Source organism: Artibeus jamaicensis, unplaced genomic scaffold (assembly GCF_021234435.1).
Source record: "Artibeus jamaicensis isolate MK-2021 breed Jamaican fruit bat unplaced genomic scaffold, CSHL_Jam_final contig_490, whole genome shotgun sequence".
NCBI lineage: Eukaryota > Metazoa > Chordata > Mammalia > Chiroptera > Phyllostomidae > Artibeus > Artibeus jamaicensis.
In genome coordinates, this window is record NW_026521861.1 from 8,229,504 (window position 1) to 8,248,878 (window position 19,375).

The 19,375-nt window shown below is 34.4% G+C and overlaps 1 protein-coding gene across 1 annotated transcript in view; it reads left to right on the forward strand.

Annotated features, from left to right (window-relative positions):
• The window catches only part of SMC3 (structural maintenance of chromosomes 3), a 33,325-nt gene that overhangs the window by 8,583 nt on the left and 5,367 nt on the right, over nt 1–19,375 (forward strand). Inside the window, exons 5-21 of the mRNA XM_053668543.1 lie at nt 1,217–1,288; nt 2,298–2,377; nt 2,653–2,731; nt 4,989–5,106; nt 6,226–6,401; nt 6,940–7,020; nt 7,256–7,420; nt 7,943–8,064; nt 9,185–9,398; nt 12,598–12,701; nt 13,015–13,114; nt 13,515–13,675; nt 14,310–14,451; nt 15,887–16,037; nt 16,630–16,782; nt 17,632–17,783; nt 18,796–18,954. Coding sequence (XP_053524518.1) covers nt 1,217–1,288; nt 2,298–2,377; nt 2,653–2,731; nt 4,989–5,106; nt 6,226–6,401; nt 6,940–7,020; nt 7,256–7,420; nt 7,943–8,064; nt 9,185–9,398; nt 12,598–12,701; nt 13,015–13,114; nt 13,515–13,675; nt 14,310–14,451; nt 15,887–16,037; nt 16,630–16,782; nt 17,632–17,783; nt 18,796–18,954 — 2,229 coding nt within the window. The remainder of the gene's footprint in view (nt 1–1,216; nt 1,289–2,297; nt 2,378–2,652; nt 2,732–4,988; nt 5,107–6,225; nt 6,402–6,939; nt 7,021–7,255; nt 7,421–7,942; nt 8,065–9,184; nt 9,399–12,597; nt 12,702–13,014; nt 13,115–13,514; nt 13,676–14,309; nt 14,452–15,886; nt 16,038–16,629; nt 16,783–17,631; nt 17,784–18,795; nt 18,955–19,375) is intronic.

The following is a 19,375-nucleotide window of genomic DNA, read 5'->3' on the forward strand; positions in this document are numbered from 1 at the left end:
GAATAGAATATAACCTTTGAAGTGTGTTATTCTGTTGTAAATTTTAATGTTATATTAATGCAGGATAAAGCCCTAATTTTTATTCAATAAAATCATAGGATTTTCATGTATATTGTTATATCTTCCATATAAATATAAATTTTTGATTAAGGGTACTGTCTGGTAAGGCTCTAGAAGAAGATTTGCTGAGGAGAAAGAAGAGTTTGAAATTGGGGATTAGGAACTTTTACATTCAGAACCAGAAGTTAAGTGGGAGTGTAGAGAAGCAACCATTGCAAACTAAGCAACAGACAAGTTATTTTTAGCCATATTTTTACTTAAATGGTAACATTATTTTCCAATATGAAAAGAAGTACAATATATATAAAGAAAATTATTATAATTTTTCATTATGAATAATGAACTAAAGTAATTTTAGGATAAAAGTTATAACACTATAATAAAATAATTTACCTTTCTGGTTTGAATATGGTTTATAATTAATTAATTTAAAGGCCAGAAAGCAAGATTCATCCACATATCTTAATAATGTCTCTCACACCAAGGATTTTTCTTTAACCATTATCTCTCTACTTCACCTGTTCCCCCAAATTTGAATTTTTAGTTCAATAATCGGGACTAATTTCCTATAGAAAAATTTCTGTTTAGGTTCATCAGTTTGGCAATAAAAGAATAATCTTTTTAGATATTCTGCATTGTATTGAACCACTACATAATAACAATGTCCAGAATCTGGAAATTACCTGGACTTGGTTTGTATGTAAGGGGTTGGGTCATAAATTGATCTAAATGTTACATGTGTTAAATGTATGTTTTCTTAGCAGATTTCAAACTACATAGATGTGAAATTAAATGTTTATAAAAACAGTTCCAGTGTTATATGATTTGTTAGAGTTCATCTCTACGATTAAGTCTATAAAAGAAAAGCCATAAAATGTTTTAGAATGGAATTCAGTGTCTGTGGAGTCTTGTGCTCTAAGAAGGACCTGACTCTGACATCTCCTGTGTTATTCTCACTCAGAACCTAAAGCCTTTTGGTTGAACAGTATTTTATCCTAATCCAGTGTCTGTGCTGTTTTGGCAAGAAGGATATATACTATTTTGGTAGAAACTTTTTCCATGGAACCAGGCTTGATACTATGTACAAAACTTTCAATGTATTTAAAGAATTTGAAAATACCACTTAAATAAAAAATTTATCTATCTCATGTTTTAGGAAGGTACTGGTCCTCGTGTTATTTCTGCTTTTGTGGAGATTATTTTTGACAATTCGGATAACCGGTTGCCAGTGAGTAACTTTTTTCTTTTCAGTAATGTTGAGAATTTTATTGTTGCAGCTTATTTTTTCCCCCATGTTTTAAAACACAGGTAGCAAACACAAGGTGTACGGGCTGAATTTGGTCCTCCACCTTGTTTTAACCGGCCCTGCACCTTGTTTCTACCTGATGGCAGCGCCGAGCTCCTTGCCCCTAGTTAAGGAGTAGTTTCATGGATACAGTCCAAAATTACATTTGGCCCTTCAAAGCCACCAGGAGCTGGTGTGGCCCCTGGTGAAAAGAAGTTTGACAACCATGTTTAAAACCTTTATTTAGAGCTTTATTTACTTAAGCTATTATAATTTAGTTTATGTGAAAACATTGATGCAGTTTACATACTGATTTTGTCTTAAAATTATAATGAACATTCTTGTAAATAAATGGGAATGTGCACACTTGTGAAAACATGTATATCATAAGAATTAAGTATTCATACCATGCCTTTAATGAAATTGACATTTAAAAATAATTGTTATGGTTAGGGATTCTAAAATTACCTTATTTACTAAAAAGTTTTTCATTTTTATTATTTTTATGGTATATTTTTTTAAAGATTACTTTCTTATTTTTAGAGAGGGGAAGGGAAGGAAAATAAGAGGGAAACATCAGTGTGTGGTTACCTCTCATGCGCCCCCTACTGGGGACCTGGCCCACGACCCCAGCATGTGCCCTGACTGGGAATCAACCTGGGACCCTTTGGTTCTTAGGCCAGCACTCAATCCACTGAGCTACACCAGCAAGGGCTTATGATAGTTGTTTTTTTTTTTAATCGATTTTAGAGAGGAAGAGAGGAAGGGAGAAAGAGAACCATTGATTTATTGTTCTATTTATTTATGCATTGATTCTTGTCTGTGCCCTGACTGGGGATCAAACCCACAACCTTGGCGCATCAGAACAGTGCTCTCTAACCAACTGAGCTACCTGACCAGGGCTTCACTTTTACTATTAAATTAACTTAGGGCTTTTGCATTTTTTTCTTAGATTGACAAAGAGGAAGTTTCACTTCGAAGAGTCATTGGTGCCAAAAAGGATCAATATTTCTTAGACAAGAAGATGGTCACGTAAGCATTTGCTTTACATTTGTAATTTCTTTACAAAAAGGTAAAAGTATTCTTTTACTTGCCTCATATGTGGCGTATATTTGCCTCATGTTTAACGAATCAGTATTTAGAGCATAAACATAAGAATCAAGATTCTCTGAGGCTGATGAAACAGATGGTGTAATGACTGTTCTGCTCTCCTTCATGCTCCTTAACCCAAAAGTTAGTGTACTTGTTTTCTTTTATGGTCACTGTTGGATTGTTGTTTATCTGAATTTTTCAATCTTTTTTAATAGGAAAAATGATGTGATGAATCTCCTTGAAAGTGCCGGTTTTTCTCGAAGTAATCCTTATTATATTGTTAAACAAGGAAAGGTAAAAAAAAAATGTCTTTTTTCCAATAGAATTTGCTTTCTAAATATAGTCATTGAATGAAGAATTGGTTTATTGATTCTAGTGGCTACATTGAAGCAAAAATATATCTTATTTTTGTTTTCATTGATTTCTTTTGTATTAAAGTTAGTATTATTACCTGTTATGTGGCCACAAAGTACAAAATAGGTCCATCCCGTAATGGGAGGGAAGTATTTCAGCAGAGTTATTTAAGTGGATCGTCTTTCCTTAGTGACCTGTATCAGTAGTACTAACGTGCATTGTACTAGAAGATGTTTTTGCTTTGTTAAAGTCATGATAATCACAGTTTTAATATATTGTAGAAATTCCATAAAAATCACATTTGAAAAAATTACTTTCTCAAATTAATAGTTAGTATGTCACAGAATTAAAACACTAAAAGGCTTACATTACCAGAAATCCACTGTAATGCTATGTATTATTTTTTATAGAGATTATATTCTTAATAGTTTTTAGTTTCCATGTACTTTAGCTGATTGTCCTATTATTTCCTCATATACTTTAATCCATATTTGAGATAACTTATTTTTCTTAGAGTATACCTGTAATGACCTAAAGTTTTCTATAGTGTTTGTTTGGACTACAGGAAAATTCTTTACAAATGTCCATTTCTTTTATCTCATTGGGGGCATTTTTAGATATGTGTTGGGAAGTTAGCATTTAGAAGAAGTGATTAGGAAGAGTTTGATGTCCTTTGGGAAATATGATACTAGAAGAACAGATTTTTGAAAAGATCATCTATGTAAGAGAAACTTTTAAAAGGGGGGTGGTTCAACACAGCAATTATCTGAGTTTTTTCTGCACACATACAACACGGGCCCCTTTACATCATTTTAATTTCTGTTCATCTCTGATTCCATATAAGCCACCCATGACTTCCTCATCTACAAAAGCATTGCCTTCACTCCTACTCTATATGCTTTACTTCCTTACTCTATTTTAGTTCTCTTCATAGGAGTTTTATTTTACTGTGATGGTATACTTATTATTTCCTTTCTTTTTCCACTAGCATGTAAGCCCCATGAAGGCAAGACCTCTTCTGTTTTGCTCACTGTTCTTTTCCCAATACCCAGCTGAATGGCATATATATTGTAATCATTCATTAAATATTTTTTAAGTGAGTAAATTTAATGAATGAACGTACTTAATTGGTATACCCAATGATAAGCATCTGAAGGGTGATATTTTTTATTGTATATACTTTTGTCGTTAGATATACTTTTTGATCAATTTTTCTCAGCTCAGAGCTGGTTCCTTTATGTAAAAGTGTTACTATAACTGTCATTTGAAATTTTAATGCAGTAAAAATACATTTTTACTTTAACTGTTTAATTTTGTTTTTATGAATATGTGAAACTCATGCTTGTTATATAAAGTTGCGTGGCAACTTAGATTTTACCACTCTGTGTATTTTTTTACCATATATTTGTGAATGAGATTTTAAAGATTTTTTTTGCTTATTTAATGCATACTACCCCTGTGAGACAATTATTTTTATCTATATTTAAGTATACCATTTCTCTTGTACTGCTAACAGTATAACTTGTAGCTTTTTGTTTATTTATTTATTTAATTTATTTAGAGAAAGAGGAAGGGAGGGAGAGAGGGAGAGAAACATCAGTGTGTGGTTGCCTCTCACATGGTCCACACTGGGGACCTGGCTTGCAACCCAGGCATGTGCCCTGACTAGGAATCGAACCAGTGAGTCTTTGGTTCACAAGCCTGACCTCAATCCACCGAGCTACACCAGCCAGGGCTAACTTGTAGGTTTTTTAAAAATGTATAGTGAGTTATGATTTCCCCTTATATTCTTTTAGAATGAGTCTCATGTTGATTAAGAAAAAATGGTGGTGTAATATTCCTCTGTCATTTGTAATTTGGAGAGTTTTATCCATAAATTAGTCCTATGAATATATCAATTCTATTTGTAATTTTGTTTGGTAAATTTTATTTAAGTAAAAGGAAATACAAGCATGTAGGTATACAGGAGTGAGCAAAGGTATAAGTTTATAGTTGTAAGTACACAAAACAGTTTATGCTGGTACTATTTTTTATTAATTATTGTATTATTTTCCATATAAACAACTGCAAACCTACTTTGCCCACCCCTGTATGTACTATAAGATTATATTAGCAAACTCATACTCAACTTATGTGAATACTCTTTTAAGGTGTAATTCTTAAAGAATAGCCTATTATTTTTCTCTAAAAATTTTAGATCAATCAGATGGCAACAGCACCAGATTCTCAGAGACTAAAGCTATTACGAGAAGTAGCTGGAACTAGAGTTTACGATGAACGAAAAGAAGAAAGCATCTCTTTAATGAAAGAAACAGGTAAAATAAATGTGATTCTACCTTACTTCTATTTGCTGTGAATTACTTTGCATTGTGTTATAGTAGAAAGGAGTTATATCTATTCTCAGGAATATATTGTATGATAATTTGTGTATGTACTGAATGGAGCAAAAATTAGTTTTAAGCAGTTTAATGTTTGAGATTTCCAATAATTTATTTCTTTGAATAAAGAATTGTTACTGTGAGATAATAACGCTTGTTTAGGTCAGCTACTTTGTGCTGTTATTGTCCTCATTGTGTGTGAGGGTAACAGATTTGAATGTATCCCTCAATAACAAACAAACAAAAAGTTGTTCAGGGCAAGTAAATGTAAAATTTTGAACTTAGGCTCTTCATTAATACATTTATTATAGAAACCCTACTTGACTTTTCAAGTACTGAGCCCTGTCATAGCTTAGAGTCAAACTGTCCTGGATTCAGAATCTGCTAATAATTAACTGACATCATGACTTTTGACTTGCGATCTCTCTGTAGAGGAGCAAAGTAACACCACAAGTGGAGTGCAGTAGGCATTCAGTGTATGGCAGCTGCAGATAATGCCATTATTGTAAAATTGAGAATCAGTGGCATCAATGATGTTAGTAGGGGTTTTTTGTTTGTTTTTTAGTGTTGTGAGAAGGCTCACTGGCTTCTAAAGGAAGCTTAAACTGAGGCCCTTACCACACCTATTTAGAATCAGTTGTGCCGTGGCTGGCGTGGCTCAGTGGGTTGAATGCTGGCCTGAGAACCAAAGGCTTATCAGTTTGTTCCCTGCCAGGGCACATGCCTAGGTTGAAGGCCCGGTCCGTGGCTGGGGGGCATGAGAGAGGCGACCTACAGATGTTTCCCTCGAATGTCAATGTTTCTCTCTTTCCCTTCCCCTCTCTCTAAAAATAAATAAAATCTTTAAAACAATCAATTTTCACTGTGTGTAAGCTTGTTCTCTGTTTAATAAAGCATATCAATTGTCATTTTATTATCTTAAATCTGGTTACCACATAATATCAAAGAAATAGTACTATAGTTCTTAAGATTAAGTTTAACTCATGGCATATTTGAGAAGTGATATTATATAAAAGTTTATTCAACTCTTTCTTCCTTCATTTTTTAATTTTTAAGAGGGCAAACGGGAAAAAATCAATGAGTTGCTAAAATACATTGAAGAGAGATTACATACCTTAGAAGAAGAAAAGGAAGAACTAGCTCAGTATCAGAAGTGGGATAAAATGAGAAGAGCCCTGGAATACACCATTTACAACCAGGAACTTAACGAGACTCGTGCTAAACTTGATGAGGTAAAATATTTACTTCTGCCACTTACATTCAGATTAATTTTATTATTATGAATGTGCTAATAAACGCATGCTATATTTATACTTTTAAATTATTTTTAAATCGAAACTTAAATTGAGGACCCCTTTATGAACTTACTAGTTATTAGCTTTGTTCTTTCATTTTGTTCCAAGAAAAATATGTAGGCCTATGTTGGCCTTGCTGTGGTTGTATCTGAAATACAATCAGGTGTCACACAGAGCAGGATCAGAGGAAGCCACCTTTAATGCTTTATGACTTTTTTCTTAGCTTTTTAAAATGTATTTTGTAATTACTATTGCTGACATTTTGTACAAAAATTTGTTTTAGGTAATGCTTAGAACTAAGAATTTTTTATTTAAAGAAAACCTCTAAAATTTTTCTGTAAAAGTTTTTAAGTGAATGATTATTTTAGCAGATATCTAAAATTTTTTGCTAGATAGATGTTAATGAAATATTAAACAAATTCAAAATGGATTAGAAACCATACCTTGTTACATATTTATTTATTTTTTATTTCAGCTTTCTGCTAAGCGAGAAACTAGTGGAGAAAAATCCAGGCAATTAAGAGATGCCCAGCAGGATGCAAGAGATAAAATGGAAGTAAGGTTACAAACTAAACTTAAGCTAACTCCTATTTTCTGACCACAGTAAACACTTTGTAGCAGAATTATGAGTGGTAACTTGAAGTGGGGTGTGACTGGGACTGAGTATTGGAAGCATAGAGTACTGAAAGTGTAAATGAAAGAAAAAGAAGGGACAAAACAAATGGTTTTACATAATTCTGCTATTGTATTTTTAATTGCCTGACTTATTTATATTCCGAACTTTTGAATAGGATATTGAGCGCCAAGTTAGAGAACTGAAAACAAAAATCTCAGCTATGAAAGAGGAAAAGGAGCAGCTCAGTGCGGAAAGACAAGAACAAATTAAGCAGAGGACTAAGTTGGAGCTGAAAGCGAAGGATTTACAAGATGAATTGGCAGGCAATAGTGAACAAAGGGTGAGTTAAATGCTGAAAATGAAAAACAAATGTTCAGATGAGTAGGAATTTCAGAACTAAGATAGTCCTTTCTGTGACAGGGTATATGCTTGAATTTTTATAAAAGATTTGGCACATTAAAATAATTTGCACTCATGTAGCAATTCAGCACTATCTCTTTGTTTCTTACATTAAAAAATTAGTCTTATATCACAGGACAAATTTTCTCATGAATTTTTTTATGAGAAAACATTTTATTTTTTTTTTTATCTCTTAAGATTTTATTTATCTTTTCAGAGAGAGGGGAAGGGAGGGAGAAAGAAAAGTAGAGAAACATCGATGTGTGATTGGTTACCTCTCATGCCCCCAACTAGGGACCTGGTCAGCAACCTGGGCATGTGCTGTGACTGGGAATTGACCTGGCAGTCTTTCAGTTCACAGGCCAGCATTCAATCCACTGAGCCACATCAGCCAGGGCCATGAGTTGTAAATTTAAAAAATTTTAAGCAGATTGTATTTTTACTTATCTTGCTTTATTTACAGAAACGCTTATTAAAAGAGAGGCAGAAGCTGCTTGAAAAAATAGAAGAAAAGCAGAAAGAACTGGCAGAAACAGAACCTAAATTCAACAGTGTAAAAGAAAAAGAAGAGCGAGGAATTGCTAGGTCTGGGATTTTTTTCACCAACACTTTTACCTTTCTACCTAGTTTTTCTGTAGAACCTAAACAGTGATGGGTTGAGAAGGCACAGTATTCAGGGCAAAAGTTAAATGCCCATTACAAAGTAATAGCCAGTGTTAAACAAATACTGTGGGCCAAGCATTACTATGTGCATTTTGCCTACATTTTTTCTACTCAAGACCCTAAGGGATGTACACTGTCCCCACTTTAAATTTGACAAACTTGCAGCTCTGGTAGGTTAAATAACTTATTGAAGATAACATAGCTAGATATTGTTGGTCTTTTAAAAACATTCATGATGGGTTTTTTTTTCACCCAAATAACATCTTACTGTATGTTTCATTCTGTTACTTCCTTTTTTCACTCAATGCTCTTTTAACATGTGGACATTTTAGTATCCGTCTGTAGATTGGACTTGCCAGTGTTTGCTGATTTTATGAGTTAGTGTATTATCATGTTTTTATGCCATTTCTATTCATTTTAGTAAAATGCCTGTTCATATAATTTGCCCATTTTTTAATTTTTTCTTTTTTATAGGGTTGTTTTATGTTAATATTTGTTCTGTATGTTGTGAATATCTTCTCTTTTAACTTTTATAGTATCTTTATTGTAAAGGGTTGAAATGTTTGTACAGTTAAATGTAGTTGGAGCATTTTTTAAAAGATTTTATTTATTTATTTTTAGATAGAGCAGGAGGGATAGAAACATTGATGTGATAGAGAAACATCAATTTGTTGCCTCCCCTATACTCCCTGACCAGGGACCAAACCCACAACCCAAGGCATGAGCCCTGACCAGAATCGAACCTATAACCTTTCGCTTTGCAGGAAGGCACCCAACCACTGAGCCACACCAGTCAGGATTAGTTGGAGCATTTCCTGAGGTGGGGTGCTAGAACTGTCTAGATGTACCATGTAATGCAAACCTGGAGTAAAGACATTGTTTATATTATACCAGACTTTAACTGTGATTTCATACTTAATACCTTCTTTAATGGAATTTTTTAAATGGCTGTTATCTATGTGTACTTTTGATGTGTCGACTGCAATTAAACTTGGTTATTTCCTATTCTGTTTTTCAATCCATTCTCTTCTGTCTTGTGTAGATTGGCCCAAGCTACCCAGGAAAGAACGGATCTTTATGCAAAGCAGGGGCGAGGAAGCCAGTTTACATCAAAAGAAGAAAGGGATAAGTGGATTAAAAAGGAACTCAAGTCTTTAGATCAAGCTATTAATGATAAAAAAAGACAGATTGCTGCTATACATAAAGATTTGGAGGACACTGAGGCAAATAAAGAGAAAAATTTGGAGCAGTATAATGTAAGAACTTTTACAACTGTTTTGTAAAAATATTTTTGTAGAGATAAGTGTGTAGTTTTACCCATTTGCTTTAACAGTTTTCATGGTACTCTTAAAATATACAAGACAGGTACTCATATAGAAGAGACCAGCACAAGTTTAACATTATACATATGGTAGTTCTCTTTTACCAGTGAATGTCCATCTAGACTGAGTATATTTTGAAATATATTTTTATGAATTGGTAGTATGTATCTGAACTACCCTTAATTTTGGCATCATATAAATCTAAAACATAACTTTATAGTAATTTTCTGTCAATTTAATAACTTACTGCAGAATGTATTTTTTGTTGGTTAAAGTAATGGTGATTTTATGACATTTTTTAAATGAATTAAGCATTTACTATGCATATTTAGCTAGCACTTCCTTAAAAGTTGAAGTAGAAGATAAAGTCACTTTCAGAGTAAGAAGGATCTCTCATCATTTGAAATGAGAGAGGGAGAAAACTGCTTTCCTAAGGGATCTGTGCGATTGATAGTATAGGTGATTAGAGAAGGATGGAAGGGATGTGAAGGGCGTGTGTAGGACAGGCACGGGGGAAGGATGGTGTGTGTGTCAGTGCATACACAGAGGGAACCCTCGTGCCACATAAGATCTGTACCAGTTGGTGTGGTTGGTTTTTCAAAAAAGCCATTAAAACATGTACTCTTAATATATGTATATATTACATATATAATATGCATGTGTACTATGTATACACATAAAAGCATGTACATTTATGTCTAAGTATTTTAAGTAGATAGATGTATGCTTATGTGCCAATTTTTTTTTCATTAGATTTCATTTTTTTTAGAATTGTTTTGGGTTCATAGCAAACTTGAGAGAAGGGTGTAAAGATTTCCTGTGTTTCCCACATGTGCATAGCCCCTCCATTATCAACATCCTCCACCAGAGTGTGCTAGTTTTTTGAAGTAGAGCCCAAATATGTGGGGATTTTTGTTTTTGTTTGTTTGTTTGTTTTTGATGACTCTTAATTGGAGTTCCCAGGTGTCTTTCTTGTTAATGAACCAGCCACATACACATGTACAGTTTTTCTTAAAGTTGGATGAAAACAGTTTAATTTAGGGCTTAATCTAGGATTATATGTTGCATTTAGTTGATAGGTATCTGTTATCCTCTTTAATCTAGACCAGTTCCTTAACTTTTTGTAATTTTTAAAAATTACAGTTGACATATAATATTATATACCTTACAGTGAGTTATATAAATCAATGACTTCTTTGTAACTTGATGTTTTGAGTTACTTTGATAAAGTACATATATATTGATATATACATTTATGTATTACAGTTATATAACTATTTTCCCTAGTTGTTTAAAGTTGATTTGCCCATTTAATTTTTAGTGACTCACCTTTGAATGTGTCCAAAAGTAAATCAAGTTTTTATTTTTTAAGATTTTATTCGTTATTTTTTAGAGAGGGGGAGGGAGAAAGAGAGGGAGAGAAATATCAATGTGTGGTTGCCTCTCGTGCACCCCCCTCATCTGGGAGACGTGGCCCACAACCCAGGCGTGTGCCCTAGACCTGGAATCAAACTGGTGACCCTTTGATTCATAGGCTGGCACTCAACCACTGAGCCACACCAGCCAGGCATAAATTAAGTTTTTAAAGAAATAATTCTTGATACTCATTCTCAGTTAATGTTTAATGTAATCAGTTAGCCAAAAAAATAATAGTAACAGTTGGAAGCAAACAGAACTGACTAACCATGAACGACTCAACTAGTAGCAACAGTAACTGGGAGTAATAGACAGTAGCCTACTGGCCTTGAGAGTGCAGTGTGCTTTGGACTTTGGTTTGGATGGAGGAAATGGAAAATGCAGGTTTATCTAGGTAGACAGGATGGTTTTTGTCATAATATACCTGGTTGAGTTTATTGCAAGAAGTGGTAAAAGAGAATGGGGTTGCAGAAAAAAAAGAAGCGGAGGCACAACTGGTGGATAGGGGTTTTCCTACGAGCTTAATGTTTACAGGCCTCATCAGTCCTGCCTTGGATCTGCCCGAGGCAGGACTTTGCATCAGAAAGTTGATCTTACAGAGTCATTCCCATGTGTAGATGCTCCAACAGGTTTCGTAGCTTTTCCACTGTCAGTGATGGCAACAAGGCTTCTCGTAGTGTTGGAATCACTTGATGCCCTCATCAGTGGGCCCATCCATGGTGAGGATTCTGTTTAGGGTCCTGTATGTACCTTCCACATTCCCCTCCTGCACCATCACAGTTCTGGCAATGAAATTCCTATGTTTTGCCATGACCTTGAAATTAAGTCTTCACTCCCCAGGACCCCGGGTCCTGGGAACCCAGCTGACACAAAGTCCCTAGACAGTATAGTTTTAACTGCAATGCCTGCACATCCTTTCCTGAAATAAAGAAATTGCATTTTGTCCTGGGTTCATGGAAACATCGAACTCTTTTTTTTTTAAAGAGCCTGATGGTTAACCAAGATCCTCCAATAAGAATTTTATTGTTTATTTATTCTTTCTCAAATTTCAAGTTTCTTATTTTCCAACATTTCAGTCATACTTTAGGGTATCAAAATGACCACTTGTGAAGGTGAAGTCTCTCCTGTGTATGGGATAGATATGATTTTTACAGTGCTGATTACATTACACAACATAACCTTTAGCTTTTCAGTGTACTCCTAAATCTCTTGTGGTCCAGTGTTTGTGTGCAGAGGAGACCATATGAAAAGTATGCACTGCAGTGCTCTGAGAGTTTATGAGTGTATGTTTTTCTCCTAAAATTTGGGAGTATGTATTATATAAGTAATGAGGTTTAGATTATTAATGAAAAAATTTTAGCAATATTTTCTCGAGTAACTTTATGATTTATATTTTCTGATGATATGCTCTTATCTAAAGATAATTTTTAAAAATTGAAATTTGATTCTTTAGCAGCTTTATTGGAATATAATTGACATATAATAAATCGCACATATTAAAAATGTATCATTTGCTAAGTTTTGACATATAAATACCTATGAAACTGTCTCCACAATTCACATCACCTCCAAATGTTTCCCATAACCTGTGCTAATTCCTCTCTCTGTCCCCTACTGCCCTCCTCACCCATCCCCTGACAACTGATTTGCTTTCTGTCACTTTGGATTAGCTTGCATGATACTGGATTTTAAATTTGAATTATTTTCATTTCCATAGAAATTGGATCAGGACCTTAATGAAGTCAAAGCTCGAGTAGAAGAACTGGACAGAAAATACTATGAAGTAAAAAATAAGAAAGACGAATTACAAAGTGAAAGAAAGTTAGTATAGACTAAAATATACCTTAATTATTTTTTGAGAAATGTTAATTACTGGCTGTTAAGTGGCCTTTAAGTTATAAATTAGCTGTAATTCAAGTTTGATTTCATTATTGTACTCTAAATTGTACACTGTTAGTGCATCTTCTTAATACTTTTTTTTATTGTTGTTCAATTAAGGTTGTTCTCATTTCCCCCCATTACTCTCCTCTGCCCTACCCACTCCCACCCCCTACGTTCAGTCCTCTCCTCCACCCCGTTGTCTTTCTCCATGTGTCCTTTTGAAATTAAAGACAGTCTAATTTTTACTGGTTAGTTACTTGTGGAGAGAGGAGAATGCAGAACAGCAAGCACTTGCTGCTAAAAGAGAAGACCTTGAAAAGAAACAGCAACTTCTCAGAGCGGCAACAGGAAAGGTGAGCAGATTTTTCATTGCCTCAGTTTACATTGAGTCCATTGCTATTGCACAGAAATTTATTAGCTTTCAACCTGTGGGTCGTGGGTTCCAGGTAATAAGAGTAGAGTGCAGATCACTTGTCCTTTAAGTGTAAAATGATGGGTATTGTGTAACTATGTAGTTAATGATGGCACTTTTGATTTTTAGATGAAGAAGCCATTTGTAATGCTAGTGTCAGAGAACAGAACCCACAGTATAAGATTTTGCATGTAGTTGGGATATTTCAAGGGGAGGAGTGTGTTTTGGGAGAGGGTGTTTTTAATTTAATATCTGGTATATTTTTAAATAAATATATAAAGGGGTTATTTTTTACTAGCAAGAGAGCCATTGGTAACTTAATATTTTTTACTTATAAATAGGCCATCTTAAATGGAATAGACAGCATAAACAAAGTGCTAGACCACTTTCGTCGAAAAGGAATAAACCAGCATGTTCAAAATGGCTATCATGGCATAGTGATGAATAACTTTGAATGTGAGCCTGCTTTCTACACATGTGTGGAAGTCACTGCTGGAAACAGGTGGGATTATTCACTTGATATCTTGAGTTTTTAAAGGAAAGAGGGAGCCCTGGCTGGTGCGGCTCAGTATATTTGGTCGCCATCTGCGACCAAAGGGCCGCCTGTTCGTTTGATTCCTAGTCAGGGCACGTGCCTGGGTTGCAGGCCAGGTCCCAGCAGGGGCACGTAAGAGGCAACCACACATTGATGTTTCCCTCCCTTTCTTCCCCTCTCTCTAAAAATGAATAAATAAAACCTTTAAAAAAAAAGATGTCACTCCATTATCTTAAAAAAAAAAAGAAATAAAATAAAGAGGGAATAAGAATAAACTAATTGTTATTTTTATTGTAGACATATAGTTTTAATACAATATGTCTCCCATTATCTTCTTGTATCTTCAGTTACTTATCTAATGTCCCAATTAAACATATAGGTGCCAAGTACTTGTTTCTGATTGTAGACCTAGAACTTTCCCCTTTCAGGGCTTTTTCTCCCTCCATTTGAATTTTTCTAAGTAGTTCTTCCCATCCCTCATATAAATTGGTTTGGGTAGAAAGGAAGTGATTTGTTTGTTTAAATGTTTATAGTGCTTTAAAGTCCAGCAGTTAAAAACCAATCTAGCAATAAAAATGTGTCGTGTTCTGTTTACATGTAGGTTATTTTATCATATTGTTGATTCAGACGAAGTCAGCACGAAGATTTTGATGGAGTTTAATAAAATGAATCTTCCTGGAGAGGTCACTTTTCTGCCTCTTAACAAGTTAGACGTAAGGGATACTGCCTATCCTGAAACTAATGTGAGTTGGTCTTTCTTTCAATCAGTTACTTTTTAAATGGTTAATACATTCTTAGTGCAGTGACACTGTACATTAGCGCATTAGGATTCACATGGTCTGTCAACTCAACATGCCCTTTTTCCCGTGGAACACAGTTCATGCTCGATGGGGATGACAGAGGCCACAGCCACAGCATGAAGCAGATCATTGAAAATATGCAAAGCATTAACATACATAAATGCAGGATACTTTGAGAATGTGTCCTGGGGTGACAGAATTCAGGTTAGGTAGTTGGAGAATTCCCTGAAGAACTGTCACTTAAAATTAATATTTTTGTTTTCTGAATGTAGTTTTTTTAAACAGCTTATAAGTTAAAAATGTCTACAAGGTGCTAGTCTCAAAAGTATAATGTTGCTTTTGTTACCAGCTGGTATCCTTTAAATGGACTGAAAATGTTTCTGAGATGCTGTTCTTGAAAAAAAACGAGTTACTTTGAGGCATTAAGTTCCAGAACGTTCATGGTAGTAGCAACTATTTTACTATCCTAAAGTTGAAGCGGAAACCTTGTGAGGACAGTCAGCAGTTTCAGAGGAACAGTGAGAATCTAATAAGCTGCTCAGAGGGCCCAGCTTTGTTTGGGGGAGGAGGAATTGAGTCACAAAGGTGCTGGGAAGACACAGAAGAATTCATGTAGTGCGGTTTCCTTTACACTTCCTGAACAAAACTAAACTTAGATTATTGCACTAGAAAGAAGTGCACAGAAGCGGTTATCATAAAAATTAGAATAGTGATCCATGTCTTGGAGGTGACCACTCTGTGATAGAAAGGGGCATACTGGCGGCTTCTGGGTCCCTACAGTGTTGTTTCTTCTCCTGCATGTTGATTATATTGGTATTCCCTTATAATTATTAATTTAAGCCTAATATAGTTGCATTTTTTCTTTAGTGGGATTTACTTCCTAATTTATGGTTCTAGAAATCCTGCTTTAATGGTTTAAGAGAAAAAAGGGGGGAAATTAATTTACCTGAAAAAAATGTTTTCCTAAATTGTAATTAGAATGTTTTGAGAAAATATTACTAGTTTGCATTTATTTCGTCCTTCTATGTGACAGATGCTATACTGTTTCACATGTAATACTTTGTCTAGTCTTAACTCTGTAAGAAAGACACTGTTATTGCAAGTTTATAAAGAAGATACTGTTACATAGGGAAGTTAGACAGCTTGTTCACTAAGCTCTTTATCACTGTGCTCTGTTATTGAAAACCTGGATGGTTATCTGAACACAATTTTCAGGATATTTCAGTAGAATGATTTTTCTGACTTTTTCATTATAAAAATCAGTAGTTTTAAAATAGGCATTTGTGTTTATGTTTCATAAGAATGTAATTCATAATTGTGCTAACATGTTTTAATTAACTGTATTGTGACTCTTTGCTGACAAAATATTCATTTTTAGGATGCTATTCCTATGATAAGTAAATTGAGGTACAATCCCAGATTTGACAAAGCCTTCAAACATGTATTTGGAAAAACGCTTATTTGTCGTAGCATGGAGGTTTCAACCCAGCTGGCCCGTGCTTTCACTATGGACTGCATCACCCTGGAAGGTTGGTGATGGAGCTTGTCTACCATTTTAGTTTTAGGAGTGTTTGAAAATTCATGTCCAGTTGTGTTTTAGTTGGTTTATTCAAATCAGAATCCAAAAAGGGTCCACACGTCAGTATAATGATTTGGTTTATAACAGGGATTCTTAAACTTTTTTTACCATGGAATCCTTTGGCTCTGTGGTGAATGAAGCCTGTCAACTCTTTCAGTGTTTTTAACTGCATAAAATAAAATACTTTGGATTTTTAAAAAGATTTTATTTATTTTTTAGAGCGAGGAGAAAGGAGGGAGAAAGAGAGGGAGAGAAACATCAATGTGTGAGAGAAACATTGATCAGTTGCCTAACACATGCCCCCAACTGAAGACCTGGCCCACAACCCAGGCATGTGTCCTGATCAGGAATAGAACTGGCTACGTTTTGGTTCACAGGCCAGCTCTCAATCCACTGAGCCACACCAGGCAGGGCTAAATTCTTTTCTCTTTAGTTCCTATTAAAGAGGTAAAGCCTGTAGATTAGTTGTTTGATTATAAGTTAATGTATCATTGAGTAAGGTGTTATGAAGAATTGCTATCTTTGTTTTGTTTTGTTTATAGGTGACCAAGTTAGTCATCGGGGTGCTCTAACTGGAGGTTATTATGACACAAGGAAGTCTAGGCTTGAATTACAAAAAGATGTCAGAAAAGCAGAAGAAGAACTAGGTGAGCTTGAAGCAAAGCTCAATGAAAACCTACGCCGAAATATTGAAAATATCCTTTTGTTTTGTGCTACTGTGTAGAATTGCATTTTGGTTGGAATATATCATCTTTTTCATGTTAGGTGTATCTTCTCATATATATACAGCGAGAAAAAATTCCATGTGTTTGACTTTTATTTAAGCATAGAAGCTTAGGTTGTTTGTCTCTGTAACTTCTGAAGACAGAAAAAACAAAGAAGTATTTTAACATTGATCCTTTGCTTTGCTGTTAAATAGCTAATAACACTGAGTCTACTGAGAGAAAAGAACTCAAGAAACACTAAAATTTAAGGTTATAAGGGAATTGAGGGGGATTAGGCTGGCTTTCGTTTTCTTAAAACAATCATGGTATAAGGCACAAGTGTTTTATGTGTACTTAACATTATGGCACACAACATTAAAAATATTGTAGGGGCGAAAAATACTCTAGGTACTCCAGCAGTGAAAAGAATTAATCATTTTTGCTACTTCACTAGGACATTCTTAATTGAAATTGACATTTTTTAAAAAAGGATGAGTTTATAGCTTCATACGTTTTTCATACATCATTTCCATATATAATGCTTTAAGCATAATAGATTATATAGTAAATATTTGTTGAATGAAAGGATTTTTAGAAGTAATACTGTTACATTTCATCTATCTTTTAGAATTTCCCAAGAATGCTGATTGATTGGTTGGTATAGCTATTAGCAAAATAATGTTATTTTGAAAGAGAAATGGTGGGGTGAGCACCATTTAATTCAACATTATTATGGTCCATAAATTTGAGGAAACACCTTTTATTGAAGGGTAAAGAAAAGGAAGGGGGATACAAAATGTGTTTATAAGAACTGGGAGAATTTTCCTTAGCCTTGTATATGGATTAATAATGAAATTGACCAGTTGATGAATCAAATGCAGCAGATAGAGACCCAGCAAAGGAAATTTAAAGCATCTCGAGATAGCATATTATCAGAAATGAAGATGCTGAAAGAGAAGAGGCAGCAGTCAGAGAAAACCTTTATGCCGAAGGTTCGTAAGTATGCCTTTTGTTATATATATATATTTTTATAACATCCTTTTTTTAAAAAAAGATTTTATTTATTTTTTGAGAGGGGAAAGGAAGGAGAAAGGAAAGGAGGGCAACATCACTGTGTGGTTGCCTCTCATGTGGACACCACTGGGGACCTGGCCTGCATCCCAGGCATGTACCCTGACTGGTAGTCAAACCAATGAACCTTTGGTTTGCAGGCCAGCACTCAATCCACTGAGCCACACCAGCCAGGGCAGATGTTTTAATTATATCAAAGTGGGTGGACCATATTATATAGGTTCTCTTTGGATTTCATGTGTTCCATTTTTGTTTAGCCCCATACTTTTTTGGATATCTGCATTTGTTATATCACACTTATAACCAGGGGTACCCATGGTCTCCTTTCATCACCCACATTCAGACTTTTCAACTTCATTAAACAAATTGGCATTTTGAACTCTGGCAAAATAGTATTGTCTGATAGTAGTATATTTGTCAGTAAGTACTTTTGTCTGTACAGTACTATTTATGGAGTCACATGAATATTTAATTGCATTACATTTTGCTCAGAGTATTAAAATGAATAGAAAGAAAACTTATTGCTGTTACAGGTAGTAATGCTTAATGGTCTTATAAACGTGAAGCGATTTGACAAAAACTATTAATTTTATACATCAGTAGTATTAAAACAAAAGTTTTTTTCCTAAAAATTGCCCATAAGTTTTCCACCCGTGTATATTCTAGCAACTATTTTTTATTACAAATATGTATGAAGATTTTTATATAGGTTGGTCACGAGATACGGTGTTCCATACAGCCCCACAGAATGGTGTCATGAATATTGTTGCTGTGGGTCTAATTATCAAACTTAGTGGATACCTACTAGTTAATTGAGTTGATGTCATTATTTAGCTCATTTTACTCTCAAATATAGATTGTTACCAATTTTCACTATTATAAGTGATACAATAACATAATACATTTATTAATAAATGAATATTCGTCTTATAGCAACGTAGCTTACAAAGTTTGGAGGCGAGTTTGCATGCTATGGAGTCCACCAGAGAATCATTGAAAGCGGAACTGGGAACTGATTTGCTTTCTCAACTTAGTCTCGAAGATCAGAAGAGAGTAGATGCACTGAATGATGAAATTCGTCAACTTCAGCAGGCAAGTACAACTGACAGGAAGAAAATCGTGTTGGTAACTAGCTACTGTGAAATGTCTTTTTTGCTGATAAGAAATGCAAAGGATTATTAAGAAAGTGTAAAAATGACCCTTGGACTTAAAATAGCCATAAGAATAAACAAGTCTTTCTAAACCATTCTATATATGTCAGGATTGTACAAGAAATCTTCATTTTATTCTATCTTATTTATTGCACATTTATCATTAGTAAGGTTGGGATTGTTAGCTTTGCCATATTGATCTGATCACCTTTATGTATTTAATATTGTTTTTATTAAACATTTTATTATTTAAACTGAGATAAAAACAACACTAAGTCCAAAAAATAAAAAGCAGGAGAAGAAAAACATTTTTGATAGCATGTTTATAAAAAGAGCCAGGCACAGAAACAGCATTCTGAAGA